General features: G+C 28.4%; 1 protein-coding gene across 4 annotated transcripts in view; it reads left to right on the top strand.

The window, feature by feature from the left end:
• The window catches only part of LOC142328621 (transmembrane protein 208), a 46,527-nt gene that overhangs the window by 14,987 nt on the left and 11,736 nt on the right, over positions 1 to 19,804 (top strand). For 2 of the 4 annotated variants that reach the window (XM_075372461.1, XM_075372460.1), the window contains exons 4-5: positions 3,858 to 3,942; positions 5,513 to 5,965. In XM_075372461.1, coding sequence (XP_075228576.1) covers positions 3,858 to 3,942; positions 5,513 to 5,641 — 214 coding nt within the window. In that variant the 3' untranslated portion in view covers positions 5,642 to 5,965. Of the gene's footprint in view, positions 1 to 3,857; positions 3,943 to 5,512; positions 5,966 to 19,804 lie in introns of those variants that run through there. The other 2 variants (XR_012757318.1, XR_012757317.1) reach the window with 2 other exon arrangements.

The raw sequence follows: 19,804 nt of genomic DNA, 5'->3' as shown, positions 1-19,804 counted from the left end.
AGATCTGATTTTTGACATAAAATTGAGTGTGCAAGTGCATTGTCACGGTGAAGAAACCATGAGTTGTCTCACCCCAACTCTAGTCTCTTTTTGCAAATTTTTTCATGTTCATTTTTGTAAAACGCACAGTTCACTGTTTCACCTTGAGGCAAGAATTCAAAATGCACAATTCCATTAAAATAAAAAAAAATAGAGAGCATCACTTTGACTTTGGATCGAGACTGAGGTGCTTTCTTGGGGCGTGGAGATCCTCTGCCAATCCAATGTGATGATTGAACTTCTGTCGATGTTGCAGCCATAACCCAGCTTTCCCCCCATGCAAAGGGTGCATTCATGCACTCTTATTTATTATGTTGTGATATTTCTGCTGTTTGGAAGAGCAAACTTTGCTGAAACTTGATGCATGTTCAATTTTTCAGTCAAAATATCATGACATTATTCTCTTCTGCAAGTTCTCTGACAGTCAATCAGCGATTTGCACACATTTAATATGTGTGCAAATATGATTGTGTGATTTAATATGTGTCATCAGTTGAAGGTGAAGACCTTCCTGGTTGAGGGTCATCTTCAATTGACAGCATCATCTCTGTAAGCTTGTTTCAAAAGTTGAAACCTTTCTGTGACTGTTTCACGCAAAATTTTACGTTTTATCATTGCTCCCAAAAATTGCACATTACAAAAATCACTACTAACACTTAAACATGTGCACTCAAATAACAATAACATGAAAAATAAATGAGATATCAACAATCCAAGAACATCTGATTACAGAGGAGGTTATGCAGAACACAATGCTGCCAACAGCAGCAACTTAACTATTTAAGTTGCTACGTAATTAAAAATGTTTGGTTAGTTTCTGAACAGACCTCATACATATATACGAGGTGCGACAATAAAGTAATGAGACTGATTTTTCTTTGCAAGATGTGGCAACCCTGCAGCTTGCGTAGGCTGCATATCTTTGACCTTGGTCTATAAGCTACTTCTAGTCCAAGCGGCACATTGATGCAACTGCTCAATCGTGAGTTGTGCTGTAATAAGTGAACACGTGTTTGTGTCTCTCGTCACAGAAATGAAACCGCAAAATATTGCGCAACGGTATGCCATTTCTTTTTGCGTTAAATCGGGTGAAAACACGACGACAACTTACGGTAAGCTGCTTTTGGACAGGAGGTTATGTCAAGAGCTCAAGTTTTTCGGTGGCATAAAATTTTTAGTGAAGGCAGAACGAATGTTGAAGATGAAGACCGCAGTGGACGACCATCAACCTCACGGACAGATGTCAACTTGACCAGGGTGCGTGAAATCGTACGATCTGATCGAAGATTATCCGTGAAAATGATTGCAGAAGAACTCAACATCGATCGAGAAATGGTTCGTCTAATATTAACTGAAGATTTTGGTACGAGAAAGATTTGTGCAAAAATGGTCCCCAAAAATCTCACACAACAACAGCGAGAAACACGGAAAAATGTGGCAGCCGATCTATTAGAGCAAACGGAAATTGATCCAAATTTGTTGAGCCGTGTTATCACTGGTGATGAAGGTTGGTTTTTTCAATACGATCCAGAGTCAAAACGCCAAAGTTCGCAATGGTGCTCAAAGGGATCACCCACACCAAAAAAAGCTTGCATGTCAAAGTCAAGTGAAATGCATGCTTGTGTGCTTCTTTGATTCCAAGGGAATTGTTCATAAGGAGTGGGTGCCTCCTGGACCAACATTTAACCGATATTTCTACAAAGAAATTTTAGAAAGACTTCGTAAACGAGTTCTTCGTGTCCGTGCCAACATCGCTGTTAATTGGATTCTGCATCACGATAATGCGCCATCTCATACTGCTCTGTCAGTACAGCAATTTTTAACCTCAAAACAAATTTCAGTACTACCACAGCCACCTTATTCACCAGATATCGCTCTGTGCGACTTTTTTCTATTTCCAAGAGTCAAAATGGCGGTCAAGGGACACCATTTTCAAACAACACAAAACGCTGTGTCCAAAAAGCTGTGACGAGGGTCTTGGAGGATATTACAGAAGATTAGTTCCAGAAATGTTACCATCAATGGCAGAAGCGCTGGAATAAGTGTGTGCAATCAGAGGGTAACTACTTTGAAGGAGACAACACTTAACATGACTAAAACGGTAAGCAACATTTTTTTTCACATCAGTCTCATTACTTTATTGTCGCACCTTATATATATTTATATATATATATATATATAAATGTATGCATATCTAAACCACCTGAGATTCACAGATGACATAGTTCTCTTCATACAAGAACCAGAAGAATTACAAAAACACATACAGTAACTGCAGGTGGCTGGTGAATCCTATGGTCTAAGGATGAATCTAAAAAAAGAGCCAGGTCATGTTCAACAAGTTTGCCAAGGAAAGAAAGATTTTTGTCTCCGGAGAAGAACTCGGACTGGTTGATTATTACATATATCTTAGCTATCGAATTTCCACTGAGGGTGATAACAATCAAAGAAGTTGAATGATGAATTAAGCTTGGGTGGCTGACATTTGAGAGACTTTTAATTTTCAAGAAAAAACTCCCCTTTTGCCTTAAAAAGAAAGTTTTCGATCCTTGCATCCTGCCAGCCCTTACCTATGGAAGCGAAACTTGGACATTAACCATTCAATTATTACAGAAGCTATGGGTAGCACAAAGAAATATGGAACGATGTTTGTTTGGAATTACCAGATAGGATAGGAAGACCTGTAAATGGATGAGAGAACAGACTAAAGTATATGAACATGAAAGTAAAGTATATGATCAGACTAAAGTATCGTGAAAGTTAAAGAATTAAAATGGCAGTTTGGAAAGAAGAACTGATGGAAGGAAATTAGCACTTGAATGGATATTACCGCTTGATGTTAAACACCCATGAAAAAAACCAAAGGCCATTTGGATTGGTGATATTATCAAGTACACTGAACCAAATTGGTACAAGATCGCACCACAAGACCGTAATAGTGCTGAAGTGGTCATCATCTTGCAGTGGATCAGTAACAGCTGAAATTATGATGATGATAAATTTATATATATATATATTTATAATTCAGTTTAATTTGAAAGTAAAACTTCTAATTTCTTTCTTTCAAAAAACTATTATTTATATTTGAAATATTGTATTGGTTCTAAAATGCTGTAAACAAATGAGAAGGCCCGTACATTTTAATTATAAATTATTGATGTACTGAAATATAATAATCCTTTTGTTACCAAAACCCTTCATTGTTCATTTATTGTGAAAATGTGTCATTATAGTCTGTAATGTGAAAATTGTGATAAAATGGATGTAATAAAATATCTATCCATTAAATATGGCTTCATTACAGTTTTTACAATTTGTTCAATTTTTTTTCTATCTATATATATATATATATATATATATATATATATATGTTTTATTATATATATATATATATATATATATTTTGTTTTATTATTCAGTTATGAGAAACAACAAAACATTACAGAATATAATTTGTATTATTTCTTATTAAATGTGTTATTCCACATTATATGTGTGCTGAAATCAAACTATTCCTGGATTTATTTGATTAATTAATGAAGGTGTGTTGATATTTCAATATATAATGATATATATTTTATAAAATAGTTTATTAAAAATTATACAGATACACTCATACATGTATATATATATAGAAACTGTATATTTCAAGTTGTATGAATGATTTCTTAGTGAAATAAAGCAGAAATAAATATTATGTTTTAGTTGGTTAAAAAATTATGAGAATTCAGATGAAACTATTGTTTTGTTATTAATTTTTTAATGCATTTTAATAGCTAAGGATGTTCTGCGATTAATTAGATTTGTTCTTCTTTCAGACATGTTAAAGATCTTATAATTTTAACCTCAGCAGTTCAAGTTTTATCACTTTTATCAAATTACTTCTGGGTTTTATGGCTACTGGTAAGTGTAAGCAAATGTAAATGTTTAAAATTGTTAGAATGTTAACTCAAGTCTATCTATACATGTGTATTTTTAGTATAGATAATCTGGCCAGCCAACTGATGTAGTAGTCAACATGTATTGGCTTCTCATCCAATTGTTCCCTTTATTTATTATTTATATATATATGTGTGTGTGTGTGTGTGTGTGTGTGTGTGTGTGTGTGTGTGTGTGTGTGTGTGTATGCATGCGCATGTATAAAACAACTGTACATTTTTCAACAGGAGTTTTGTTACAGAATTTTTGAAATGAATAACATTTAGTGATTTAAAGCTTTTAGGGAGTATAGTGGCATTATAAACCATTGAAGTAATCCTTTTCCTGCCGCTGTTCTTTGCATCTAAGCAAAATATAAAATTTTAAAATTAAAAGAATTGTTTTAATTAAAATTTTTGTTTTTATTACTTTTAAATATGTTTGAAATTTAAATGTGTCTATTAGCACAAGGAACTTACTTAAATTTACACAAACAAAAAATTAGGCTTTTGCTTCTAAATCAAAATTTCACTATTGGCCCAGCATAATTCAATAATATTTTATTCAGCCTTCAGTATGTAATAACACATTATGTACATAATTTACATCAAAAATGGGTAGAAGGTGCACTATATCGTGGATAAAAGTAAGAAAAATTGGCCAAGCATTTGAATGGATTGATCAAAGGGAGGACCATGGTAAAACCTTGATCAGAACCGTGACATAATACAGGCTAGAATTACAAAATAATCAGAGGGTGTCAAAGTTCATACTGATTCTTAAAAGTAATAAATGCATGAAATAGTAAAGTAAATATGTGACGATAACTAAATGGTACAAAAAAATTTAGGTGTTAATGAAAATTATTTAAGCAATGTTATTTACAAATCTTAATCCTTTTACTGTTTTTTAATTCTAGGCTCTTTCGTGTATTGATAAAATTATTGGCAAAGTAAATTTTTCTTTATTCTAATTTTTATAAACACAATTAGAAAATTCCTCTAAATTTATCTTTAGATTAACTCAGATTTTCAGTTGCATTATTAGTGTTTATTGTTTTTATATTTCTCACTTTTAAAATTATGTTAGAAAAAACGTACGAAAATAAGCTTCTAATTACTAAAAAAAGAGACCTTTTAATTTTTTCTTATCAGTCTATGTTATTTATATCTGTATAGACTAACAGTCGTCAGATAGCCCATTCTTGTATTTTGAAACTCTTTTCTCATTTTCTAGAGGAGATCCAAGAAATGTTAATTATACGAATGTGTATAGGCATAATAAATAAATTAATAATGATGTTAAGAATAGCATTTTATCAAAATGCTTCAAAGCCAAACATAATGGTTTGATTTTATTGCATGTAACAAAAAAGATCAGAGATAAATTCAATTTGATTTTACATAGATACCTAGAAGTTGTGCACTAGAGTAATAGAAAATTACATAATTTTTATTAGTTTTTCAGAATTTTCTGATTTTGTATTTAATTAGTTACAAAATATTACGTGAAACTAACATTTTAAAACAAGTAATTGAATTGATTTTCTTTTCAGGCACCAGCTCGAGGATTTTGGTTACTATGGGTAAATATATTATCACCTTACTTCTTTCAACAAGCACCTGCACCAGAAGTTGATGAAAAGAAACAACGTAAATTGGAAAGAAAGATGAGGAGACATTAATGTGTTATTTTATTTATTATTATTTTGTTTCATTTTTAAGTATATTGTGTGGTGGTAAGTGAATGTGTTTTATATGACCAACTTTTCATCATCATTATTCAGGTTTATTAATGAATTTTATGACATATCGGATTGATAGACTTGTCAATTTTATTATTCATGTATATAAATATAAACTGAAATAATATATTTAATGACATTAGGTAAGGAAATGAAGTGTTTACTGTGTGGTAATGAATTTGCATGTTTGAATGTTTGTCTGTTGGTGTGTGGTTGTAAATATATGCTAATTAAATTCATTATTGATGTGATTTTAATGTTGAAATTTAATATCAGGATGCAGGATAAAATTTTTGGTTTTATTGATTTTTTTTATGTCGGCTTATCTGTATCAAAAATGCACTCTGCATGCACAATATTACCAGAAGTGATTTAATAGTTTAGATGTCTGGTTAAATGTATTCTATAGTTTTCATCCAATAACACTGATTCCTTTGGCCAAAAAAGTAATTTGAAATATTGAAATAAGAAATGTATATTATTATGTACTTACTGCAGACATTTTTTAAATAGACATATTCAATACTTTTATAAACTTTGTTTTTTCCATATACTGTTATGCTGTATTGAAAACTTCTCTGTTATAAAAAAAAAGGTTGCTTATGATTTACTTTTTAAAAATATATTTTTAAAATGATTGTGAATATATAAATCTTAAATAAAAATAAGTGGTGAATAATTTAAAGTGTGGAAAATACAGGTCTGATAAATTATAGCAGTCATAAAAAACTAAATTTGATAAGAGATGCATAGTTAAGTACTGCTTAGAAGATGTGCATATTCATATATTTGGCATTTTATTAATGTGACTTAATTAATTTCAGAAGATTCTTTTTTACAAAAAAATGAATTAAGTATAAAGATTAAAGTATTTGTAAGATTAAAGAAATTTTATACAATTAATTACAAATTATTTACAACATGTAGTCATGTAAGAAGGAAATTACTTCATTTTTATTTAAATTGTGTGGATTAATATTAAGAAAAATTAAATATTTATCTTTTGCTACACAGTATACAAATTATTACAAACATTTTTTTTTTTTTTTTTTTAATTTTTCTCAATGAATCTTTAAAATAAAAATAATCCCACTTTAATAAGAAGTCAAACCTAGATCATTAGTAAATATAATTAAATATATAGTTTAAAAAAGCCCACTTTATGTTCTTGAAGGAAACAATTTTACATATTATTGTAAATATTCTGGCAATGAGACAGCATATTTGGAAAAAAAAACAATTACATGACTATTGCATAGATATGTTTCAGGTATGGTTTCAGGTGTGGCAATAAACAATTTCATCTTTTTGGCAACTTGTATATTAAAATATTTTCATTTAAACCAGTCTGTATTCGTTGAAAATGTATCTTAATCGAGAAAAATTTGTTATAAATAAATTAGTGCTAAAAGTACAGTATAAAATTGAAATCTCTTAATACTGAAAAGAATCTGTTTTTGTATTATTTTCATAACATATTCTTCTTGAATAAAATAGAACAAAATTACTGACATTTTGAGAGTAAACAGTTGCGTGCTTTTTTTTTATACAGTATATTGATTATGTGAGGGCAGTCCAGAAAGTAACTTACATTTATACCTAGTGTGAAGATGGGTGGAGATAGAGCCACCATCTTGGCGTCAAAATGTTTCTACACTTGGTTCACATCAAGCTGTTGTAGCATGTGGACTGTGATTTTTCTACTTTGTTCGTACTGAATTATTGAAATGTGCACTTAAGTAGAAAATCCCGCGAGTTGTGAGTTGTATTCAGTGACTAGGTTTTTACTGGAAAAAAACCTCAAATCAATTGAAATTCATTGACAGCTTTGTGAGGTGTATGGAGATGGAATGATGAGTGAAGGTGGAGTGAGGCAGTGGTGCATTCAATTTAAAAATGGCCGCACCAATGTTCATGATGAGGAATGCAATGGTCGGCCTAGCGGTTGATGAATGGTCGGTTGATGAAAATCAATGATAAAATGAAAATCTGCATTACGATTACATAACTCTTATTTCATTTCCCTCAAATTTCATGAAGTTTACTGCATGAAATTGTATTGGGGAAGCTTTTGTTTATCACAAGTTTTATGCAAGATAGGCGCCAAAAATCTAAGGCAGATTTCTACAGAGAAGGAATTGAAAAGCTTGTGCATCGTTATTATAAGTGCCTCAATTTAAATGGCAACTATGTAGAAAAATAGTTTACGATTGTCCCTTTCAATTGTATATAATAAAATTTATTTTTTTTATTCGGTTGGTTTTTTATTTCAAAACATAAGTTACTTTCTAAGCAGCCTTCGTACATTATTGCTGTATGTTTTGTGTTAGGTTTTTAAAAGTAAAATATAAATTAAATTACAACTCTGTAACAAATACATTGTTGTGAGTTATGAGCCATGAGTTATGTTTGTTTACTTTTACATGTAAGTAGCATTGCATAATCAATCAAAATGTAGTACTTAAAATATTAAAAGAAAAACTAACTACTTCCATCTGTGTACTTGGCCCTATATATATATTATTATTATTGACCCTATTTATATTATTTTATTTATGTTGTGAAAAAAAAATTATTTTGTATATAGTAACATGTATTCAGTTTATTAATATTCAGTTTTTAAATGAAAAGTTTTAAAACAGAAAAAAAGATTAATTAATTTTTTTAAAAAAGATTTAAAAAACTTTAGTAATTGTTTAAAAAATGTCATAAATTTTGTGCTGAAATTAATTTTTTTCTGACATTCTGAAATTATTTTATTATGCTTTCTTTATTTTTTTATTTAAGTCAGCTATTAATAATTCTTGATACTTACATTACTGCTACTATTATTATTATTTTAAAAAAGACTGCCAGTAAAATTAATTTAATAAAATTGTGCCTATTTTTATCAAGGAAAAAATTGCAATAAGTACATTAGGTTTAATTAAACAAAATTGAAAAGTGAAATTTATTAAACAAGTACAGAAAATATCAAAATGTTAAAAATATTTTATCACATTAAAATGTTATATATATTTTTTAAAATTGATCTGACAAGTTAGGAGTAAAAATGAAATTAACAAAAAAAACTTAATAGTTATTTTTAGTTATTTGCAATATAGAAAATAGAAAAACCATGCTAATCATAATTAATTATGACTAAAAATGACAAATTAATATTACTATTATTTTTTTTAATATTCATGTATGTAATTATTAAGAAATAATTGTTTAATTATTTCTTAATTTTTAAAATTTATTAGAAAAAATATTGTTTTTTTCATTATTATTTCAAATATCTATTCTCTTATGATAAATTATTCAGTGTTGCAAGCACCCAGAGCATTGGTTTTTAATTCTATTTGATCTGTTGAAGAAACCTGAAATAACTTCCAGACACCTGATTGTGTAGTTATACTGTTCATAAAAAATGTAGGATTTTTAGAATAATTTCATTTTTAATATCCTCCATCTTTTTTCTTTAAGGTGAACTATAAACTGTCTAACAGTTTCTCTGGGCTCTAATCATGGTTATTGAAATAATTTATTTGCAATTTACATTTTATTAAAAAGATTTATTATGATAAATACTATTTAATTGAGAATAATAATTTCATTGATGTTGATAATTTTTTATTTTTTTCAATGAGAAATCCTTTTTTTATAATCAGGAATTCTTTTTCTAAGTAATTTATATTTTCTTTACTTATAATTTGCTATTAAATTTTTACAAACCTCTAACTGTTAAATAATTTTATTTATGTTGTTATGACAATACAATTTCTGTAGAAAGTTTTGGTTAAGCATCTTTTTTTATATTAAAATTGATTAAGTTGTAGAGTTCTATAGCAATAAACATATCTCATTAGACCTAAATCTGTTCCTATTCATAAACAGTAATTAATACTGTTCATTAAACATAAAATTCATATAACAGTCTAATTTACAGATGGTTGATGAATTTGTTAATTTTTTAGCATCCCTGTTTTACATATATCTACAGATGTTAATATTTTTACCATATGTTTTTTTTTATGAAAAAATGTAGTTTATTCTTTCAAAATAAGAAAACACTATCTCAAAGAACCTAGTGCCAATCAGATTATTAATAAAAGTTTTTATTTTGAAGATATAACTAGGTATGATTGATTAAGATCCATATTAATTACTTAAATTATAAATACATGAAATAATGTTAACATATGGGTAGTCTCAACTGTTCACTTTAATGATTTTGATTAAATCATATTTCTGTTGTGACTATCAAACTGAAACTGTAGTAATTTACAGTTTTAACTATGGAATTTCATTAAAACAGTGCATAAACTATTGAATATTAAATAAAACTGTTAAAATTAAATGTTTATAAATTTATGTAATAATGATTATTCTGTAAATTTGCACAGGGGATATATTTGTTCTTAGTGTTATTAACTTTGATAGCACTTAATAATTTTTAATTCTGTTTTTGTATATCTATTTTTAATTTATTTAACCATGGCAGAACAATTAGAACAGCAAGTTGAAAATTTGATGTATGGATGTAAATTTTTGTATGATAATAATTTGATAATTTCTATGCACTCAGCACTCAGTTAAACTTATTAATTTATAAGTATTGTTATTTTTTTTAATTTATCTAACTAATAATAATTGAGGTGCTCTTTCATTCATAATTAGAACAAATTTTTATAAGATGAAAATTTAAGTATGGATGTAGTAATAGTTAAATAATTATATTTACTTAATTTGAATTTTTTAACTTTGTTTCCTTATGAAGACATTAATTTTGTTTTATTTACTATATCATAGCTCAAAGTTATTCTAATTTGATACTAGCAGCCATATATATTAAAGTGACAGTAGAAGATTGTAGAAGTTTATCCCTTAACTGGTTATATGTATGGACACTAGATGTAAACAGCGTCTAAATGAAATTTTTCAGCTGATAAAGACTGTTTTTCTGTATGTTATCTTCAATTGTAGCTAATGAGGAGGTTGTGAATTATAAATTTCTTTATTTTGTGTTTAAGAGGAATCGTGAATTGTATATTTCATGCAGAGTACTGGTTTAGCTTTTTTTCATATCATGTAAAATAGTAACAAAATTGCAATCAATAAAGTGAAAAATAAATAAAAATATTCTAAACATGCATAAATGTATATTCATTATTTTAAATTACGTAGCTCACAACACAGTTTTTTCCATTACTGTAACTGGGTTAAATACCTATTTCTGTTAGACATCTGGTATTTATGAACTAATGCTTGCTAGTCATGAAATAATGTCAATAATTGATTAACGGAATCTTGCTACCAAAGCTAGATTCATAATATAAGTATTCAAAAATGATTGATGTTATTTAAATATAAATTTGAATTTTGGGTCTTGCTGAATATTGAATTTTTTTAAATGTACAAGATATGTCTGAACATTATTAAAAATTCTTTCTATTTGTGATAATAAATTATACATATTAATAGATATCTAGACATAAAAGATAAAAAGGAGATTAATTTTTTTTTGCATTACATACATCCATTATTATAATACATACTTCACAAAACATATTTTTTTCAGGATTGAAAATGAACTGAGTTTATTATACACTATTCATTTTAATTATGGTATCGAAGAACTTAACTGGTACTAATCTTACTATTAATGATCTATTGGTAAACAGCTTACTTTATCACTAAATCATAATCTGAATTCTTAAAAAATATTTAATGTTTAATGCATCCATTAATTTATCTCAAATGCTCATTTTAGTGTAAAAAGTTAAAAAATTAGAACATTACTTTTAACCACATTGAAATTACGGATCGAGGTTAGGATAAAAATGCTTTTGTATGTTTTAATAAATACTGATTAGTTCCAAAAAGTACTTAGAGTGTATAATCACACATGAGTATGTTGGATAACTACTTTGTATTCAAATAATATAAATTGCGGGTTATTTTACATTCAACAATGTTAAATCAGTTCAATATGAATCTGGCTCACTATTAAACTTAATAATTTTGTCAACAGGCAAATAAAATTATTAAATAGATAATTTATTGGGGATAAATTCCCCAATCTTTTCCATAGTATATCAGAATAAAAATTAATTATGTTGTCATAATTAATTTAGGTTATAGCGTCAATTGGTAGAATAAGATTTATGATCCATGAGATTGAAATTTATTTATGATTTATGATTTTTTTTTGACCTTATGAGGTCAAAGATTTTACTGCTATATTCATTAAAGACTTTAAACGACATTTCCAAACATTCTAACACAACAACATTAATAGTTGGCTCATAATTAAATTTAAAAAAATAAGTTACACTGATGTGGAAACAATAAAAAATAATCAACAAAATGATGAAAATAAACAGCAAATAACAACATGAAAAGTAATCTGGAAGTATATTATTAGATCATAAAGTAGTTTGTGAAAAGCTTTTATTATATACAACAATGAATATATTGTATTCAGAAACACTAATTGGCTGCTTATTAATAGAATCATAAAAAATATGATTTGGATATGTTTATAATATGTTCAGAATCAATATAGAGAAGTTATTGCAAATTCTAAAGTAAAAACATGCTAAACCATAAATTATTTCATCACTTGTTATTAATTTATTCAGAATAATATTATTAACATAATTATATACTTTGTGTTCATTGCCAGTTTCCAATTGAACCTATACTTTTTGTAATACTGATACTGAGTAAAAGTCATTTCATTAATTAATTGAGGTATTAATGAATTTATACTGAATTACTTACATGATGATTTACTGTTCCTTGAGATTGATGAATATTTTTCATCTGTATCAAAACTGAAATAAGTATGTTAATGATATTTATTGAGATCATCACAAACTTTGAAAAACTCGCCAGTGATATGACAATGAAATATTTGTATGATAAGGAACAATTTGTAAAGGTTACTGCAAGTCGTGGGATAAAGGAAACAATGATCACTATGATTATGGTTTTTATTGTAATTATTGCATATATTATAAAAATAATTTGTACCATACTAGTGCTTATAAACATGAGAAGTATTAATGTGTAAAGAATGTTACAACTGTAGGCCAAATCCATATATGAATTATAAAAAGGTTTTTGTTTCGGCTGTAATTTTTTAAAATATTAATAATAATATAACTAAAATTAGAAGAATTAACTATTTTTTGTGTTTCATTACCACTGACAGACTGGAGCGAGTTAGTATCTTAATGGTTACAGATTTTCTTATACTGATATTCATTTTATCATATAATATACTACTGAAAATTATTATGATCAAGATTTCTAAATAAAGAGAACTAATTTATATAGAATGTATATTCCGATGAAAATCAACTTGTGGAACATGAATTTATAATTATCTGATTTTTTCTGTGAGTATTTAATACTGTTATGTGGACAATTAACTTGAAAAAGAATTGTTTACCATAATGAGATTGCATATAATTATGACTTGATTCTTCAGTTAATAATATTCTGCCTACTATCAGATTTATAAGATAAATTAGTAAATTTATTAAAATTATACTTCTGATTACAAATGCAATGTTTTTATAGATCTAATCTATTCATTACATCATGTATCAGATATAGATTGAAATAAAAACGCATATGAGAAAAAAGGAAGGTAATAACAACTTATGTTAAAACATAATACATTATGTACTAGAAATTTTACCATTTAGGAAGTAAAATTACAAGAATGGGTGAATTAAGAAAAATACCTGAAATTGATGAATTTTCCATAAAAAAAAACTAGACAGTGGATATTAAATATAAAAATTTTGTAAATCCTTTATGTGAAATATATAATTCCATGGTAGTGGATGTTATGAAATTTCCAGAAAGGATAGCTGGTATGGTTGCATGAAGAAGTCATTTAAATTCTTTAATTGTTCTATTCAGTTTTTTGGTAATGCTGTTGCTTCTATAAGATACAGGGTTTATGTAGTAAAAACATGCGTGGATGCATCTGTGTTGTTGGAATATATTTGACACCTTCTTATGCTTCATTTTTTATGTCTATCCCACTCAAGAAGAGTATAAAGTTTATTTATCATAATAAATAACTACTGTATATGGATTGTACTATGGTTAATGCTAAGGAAGAAGAATAACAGGACATAACCTAAGTGGCAGTCCCATGTGTTTTAAGACAGTTATAATAGGCTGCAGAAATTAATTTTAGTGACCTTACACATTTATAAAACATTCATAGAGTAATCCACCATACCCTATGAAATACCCACATCCTAAATTAAAATATAAATATATATATATATATATTTTTTTTATTTTTTTTCATTTATGATTGCGTAGGATCACTTTAGTCAGTCCATTCAAGACTCTTCGAAGGGACTGTTTGAGCCTTGCAGTCCTTCCAGTAATTTTTCATATGTTCTAATCTTCTTAGGGCCTTGTGGTCCTTCCAGTAATTTTTCATACGTTCCTGCTTCTGGTGTTGAAAATGTTCCATTGTTTCTTTCTTGTGAGTGTGAAGCAAGTGTTTTTGTTCTTTATTTTTTCGTTTAATTTTGTCTTGTCTGTGGTGTCTTTTGGGTTCATCTGTGCTGGTACTAGGTCCCATGTTATAATTTTAGATGTGATCTAGTAAGGTAATGGGGTATGACTTGATAGATGAAGTTGTTTGGATTTAGAATAAATCTCCCCTATCACCAGATAAATCTCTCCTATTTGTTCTGGATATATCCAGGTGCACCTTGTAGAGATGACTTGTTAAAAGTTCTTATTTTGGAGAAAGGTTAAAAAATCTTCACTTACATTCAAAAAAATAGTTTAGTTTTCTTTATGAACATAGCAGATTCACAATTTAAAATATACATCAAGCATATGTAAAACTTCTAATTTAATATAAATAACTTTTTTCTTTAATGATAAATAAATTTCTTGCTCTTTTTTGAAAAAGTTTGATAATCCATGCCTCTTATGATAATAATTTGAGAATAGTGGAACTAGTATTTTAACTATAAATTTAATTATTGCCTGTTGAGGATTCATTTTACATTAAGTTTGTTATATATATTTATGCCCTAATATTACTTGCTAAACAGCTAGAAACTTTTAAAAAATAACTACTGTTTTTATAAAATTGGCTAATAAATTTTTTATTTGTAGTTGGTAATTTTATTCATATATATTATTATATTTAGAAATATAAACAGTTTCGTTGTCAAATGTGTATACTGTTCTTCATGACAGTGTCAATTATTAGTAATTTGTTTCACCAGTATCATAGAATGTAATCTTACAATAAGATTTTTTTTAGGATTCATGAATATGTGGAGAAAGTTATCTTAATTTGCTATCACATTGTTATACGAGACCATTAGTATAGTACAGTTGTATAAATTTATTTATACATATCTGCATGGTGATTGTAATAGTTAGTAAATCTGTAAAATTAGTCCCATCAAACAGTTTTAATTCACTATGTAAACTAATCTTATCAAACTGAACAAATTTTTCTACGACTCTATCTTGTCATCACAATTGTTTATACCTAACAATAACACATTGCTGTAATATTTGATAAAAACATTGTTTGTTGAAGCGGAATTCAAAAACAATTTGAAATGCAATTTTGAGATATTACTAGCACAGTGACAATATGTGTGTAATCTAAACATATACAGTGGTAATGACTAGCAGGTTATTTTATAGTCATCAGATGAAATAAACGGTATAAAAAAGTTTGATGGTCACAGCTGAATAGAGTTAGTTATGTGTTCAACAAGGGAAATCCTAGAAATAATTTTTTTTTAGTCCATAGTTGTGAGAACAGTCAGTTAATTTTTTTATATTCTCTAGTAGAGTTAATATCGTCAACCCAATGTTGCTTTTCATCTATCCAGAATAATACACACAGCATCAGGTTGTCTAAAAGTATGTAGCCTTCCATTTTCATACTAGACAACAGAGGAAACTTCCTGTAATTTCTAAATGGCATATATATAAACACTGACCCAGTATGACCACAATTTCTCTCATGAGTAAAGTTATAAAGTTATTAATGTATACATCTTGTGTAACTGCAGCTTACGTTTAACAAATTTTTATTTGTAGTTTACAGAAGCTGATTTCTTAATTTAATGTGTTTGCTTCAAATAATAATATATTAGTGAATGTTCTTTCTACATTTTACTATTGTCTGATAATTTAATTCATTTTTTATGTACTACTTGTGTAAATTGAAAGAATTTTTTTCCTGGTATATTTCTGTACCACCACTTTGTACTGCTGCTCCACGTTTAATATATTTCATTACTCTTCTTGCTTAATAGTAGTCATATGTCACTGCTGCATCAAACAGTACAAATCCTAATACAGTAAACTGTCCTGTTATTGTCCATGAAATATAAACTTTATTGTACGTATATTAATAGACTGAAACTGAGTATTAAAGATATTAAATGAATGATAAACCACCTGTTTAATATATCCCAACAACACAGATGTGTCCACACATTTTTTTACTATTTAAGACTGGTATCTTATAATGATAAACCCATTATAAAATAAATATGAATGGAACAATTAAAAAATGTAACATTTCTTCATGTGAACATACAATCTATTCTGTCTGGCATTTTCTCAATGTTCATATTTCTCTACTAGGTAAAGTACATTCCAAATAAATGTTTTTAAATTTTCTGTTTGATATCAACTGTACATTTTTTAATGGATGATTCATCAATATCAGATATCTTCTCTCAATTCATCCATCCTTTGTAATTTTACTTCCAAAACTAAAATTTCTAGTACATAATTTGTAATTGTTTTATATCTGATACATGATGTAATGAATCGATTAGATCTAAAAATACATTGCATTTGTAATCAGAATTATATTTTTAATAAATTTATTAATCCATCTTATAAATCAGATTGCAGGCAGATATAACTGAAGAATCAAAATTCTATGCAATTTCAATATGGTAAACAATTCTTCTTCATGTTAATTATCCAGATAATAGTATTAACTACTCTGTTAATAAATCAGATAATTATAAATTCATGTTCCACAAGTTGATTTACATTCTATATAAATTAGGTACTCATTGTTTAGGAATAGTGTTACCATAATAATGTTCAGTCGTATCATTTTTATCATAAAATGACAGCCGGTTTGAGAAAATCTATATCCACATAAATACAACTTCTTCTGATTTATCTATGGTAATGAGATATATTAATGAAAATTTTACTAATTTTAGTAAGTTTTTACTATTTTTTGAAAAGTGAAAGGTGTTGACAAAATTTTTTTTTAACAACTCATAATTTGGCCTAAAATTAATAACATTCTTTACACATCAGTACTTCTCATGTTTATAATCATTACTATAGTAGGAACTATCTTCATATAATAAATGTGATAATGTAATTATCACATAATTTTGGCTTTTGGCTTTGACTGTAGTTAAAGCCAAAATCATAGTGATCATTGTTTCTTTTCAATCTCAAGACCTGCATCAATCTCTTTGAATTGTTCTTTGTCATGCAAATATTTCAAACTCTCATATCAGTGATGGGTTTTTTAAAGTTTTTGATGATCTCAGAAAATGTAATTAACATATTTATTTCAGTTTTGATACAGCCGAAAAGTATTCACCAACTTGGACAAATGGGACAGAAACTCACCATATTGATAATTCAGTAAAAAAACACCATTACGATAACATTTTGAACCCTAAGGCAATGTAGCATGGGCTACATTTACCTTTTTTTCTCTATTGGGCTATTTTTTTACCCTCTCTATTCTTTGCATAATTTTTCATTTGTTTCCTTTTCTTTCCTACTGGTCAGTATTTTTTTTTTTTAATGAATTAATTCACGAAAGCCTTGCTTACAAAAGAGATTTAATAAACAGCTATTACTTACATAATTGTTAAAGAATATGCTCAAAATGCCCAGCCCTTGCGGTCATACACACATGGACTCTTTTCAGCATATTAGCAGAAACCTCGTTAAGAGTTGCATTGGAAATATTCGTAATTAAGTCTGTAATATTGACTTTAAGTTCATCAATAGTATGAGGATTGTTTTTGAAGGCCTCGGACTTAATATAGCCCCACAAGAAGTAGTCAGGAGATGTGAGGTTTGGGGACCTTGGAGGCCATAAGCCCTTGCTTATTATTCGATCATCAAAGAACTCTTGCAGAAAATCCATGGTTTCTCAAGACATGTGGCATGTAACGCCGTCTTACTGAAACCAGCAATAATGTTCTTGAGGTTCCAGGAAGGATACAAATTGGCGCAAAATATTCCTGTATACTTCACCATTTACTGTCTGTTCAAAGAATATGGGTCCGACTATACGATGATGAGATATTGCACACCACACACCAATTCTTTCAGGATGCAAAGATTTGTCTTGTAAAGCGTTAGGATTTTCAACCGCCCACTATTTACTATTTACATAACCATCGAGATGGATCCAAGCTTCATCACTAAAGAACACTGTGTTTAAAAATTTGATTCCGTTATTATTTACGAGAGACCTAAACCAATGGCAATATTGCAATTGCTTGTTTAAATCTGGAGGCTGAAGCTGTTGAACTAATCGTACACGATACGGATACAATTAAAATTTTTTAGCAGCTTTTCTGAACACTCTAATATGACAAACCAACTTCCGTGAAAAGTTTTCGTAAACTTTTCCGTGGAGAATTGAGCAATCTTGTTTTCACATTTTCTAAAACATCATCTGTCAAGCGAGTTAGTCGACCGCTACATTTTCTGTTGCAAACACTACCTGTCTCTCGAAATAGGCGTGCTAGCCTAGAAATTGACATTTTTTCTGGCGGAGGAACACCATCAAATTTAATTGGAAATGATTCTTTTACACTCGCGTACGATTTCATAACAAAATATTGTTCAAGAATGATAACTCATTGTTCTATGGTAAAAGATATTCTGTTCATAACACGACTGGAAACGGCACAAAAGTTTACACAGCTCAAGGAGAATCAACTCACACCGCCGTATCTATACCAGTTGAGTAGCGCTACCAACTTCGTGACACAAAACAAAATTTTCTTTCGTAGAAAAAAATTACCAGACATTAACACTTGGGTAACAGGACTAAAAAATCACTCTGTATTATGAAAATGGAATTTAGTAGTACATGAAAAATGCTATGCTGAACTTGGATTCGAACCTGGGACCTTGGATCAAAGGCCGAGGTCCTTTACCACAGAGTGGTAGCAACTCTGTCACAAAAATCTACTATTTCAAAATCATTTTCTTGGTCATGGGTAGGACAAACTGTCCCAACTACCCTGATGTGTAGATTGCCCTTCTCTTTTTTTTTACCCTTAACGCTTTCTCTATTATTGATTCTATGAGTGACAGGACATTACTTGGTTCTCAGCGCTAAAGTTGCTAGGACCTGAAGAACTAGTTAATGTATCCTTCGTGCCTGTTAGGAGAGACATTCTGCCAACAAAATAAGGGATCTGTTTCCATTCTCTCAGCTGTAAAGAAGTCTGTGATATGACTGATGACCTGTTTGGTGAAGCACCAGGTCTTTTTCAATTGCAAATTCCATTTTTTTTCAGTGACTAATGTTTTTGCACAATGCAATATCATATTCTTCAAAATAACGCTTTCCAGCTATTCTTCTTAAATTAATTGGATGCTAGTAGTAGTTTTCTATGCAGTTTCATCACTCTTTCATTAAAGTGCCTAAATATTTAAGAATGTCAGCATACTCTTAATTTTTTACTTTCACAGATGTTATTACCTGTAATCTCTTGTTTTAAAATTTTCATATTATTAGATATCAGTGTTTATTTTCATGCCATATTCTTTTCCTATCTTGCTTTTTTCTTTTTTTTTTGTAAAGTTTCCCTATCAGCATTTTTGTTTTATCATCTTTTATTTTAGACATTGTCAATTTCATCCATGAAAAGCTGTTCTCGTATCAGCAAATCCTCCAGTTAATAAGTAATAACACCCATGCTTATTTTGATGTTTTCTTGTTTCTTCATCTTTTATTCCAACTTATACATTTACATTTATATAATTCTAAATTTTCTCTCTCCAATACAAGCAACTTTCTTCAATCCA

The sequence above is a fragment of the Lycorma delicatula genome, chromosome 8 (assembly GCF_047948215.1).
Source record: "Lycorma delicatula isolate Av1 chromosome 8, ASM4794821v1, whole genome shotgun sequence".
Taxonomy (NCBI): Eukaryota; Metazoa; Arthropoda; class Insecta; order Hemiptera; family Fulgoridae; genus Lycorma; species Lycorma delicatula.
Note: the sequence above shows the minus strand (reverse complement) of the source record. Positions and strands in the feature narration are given on the sequence as shown.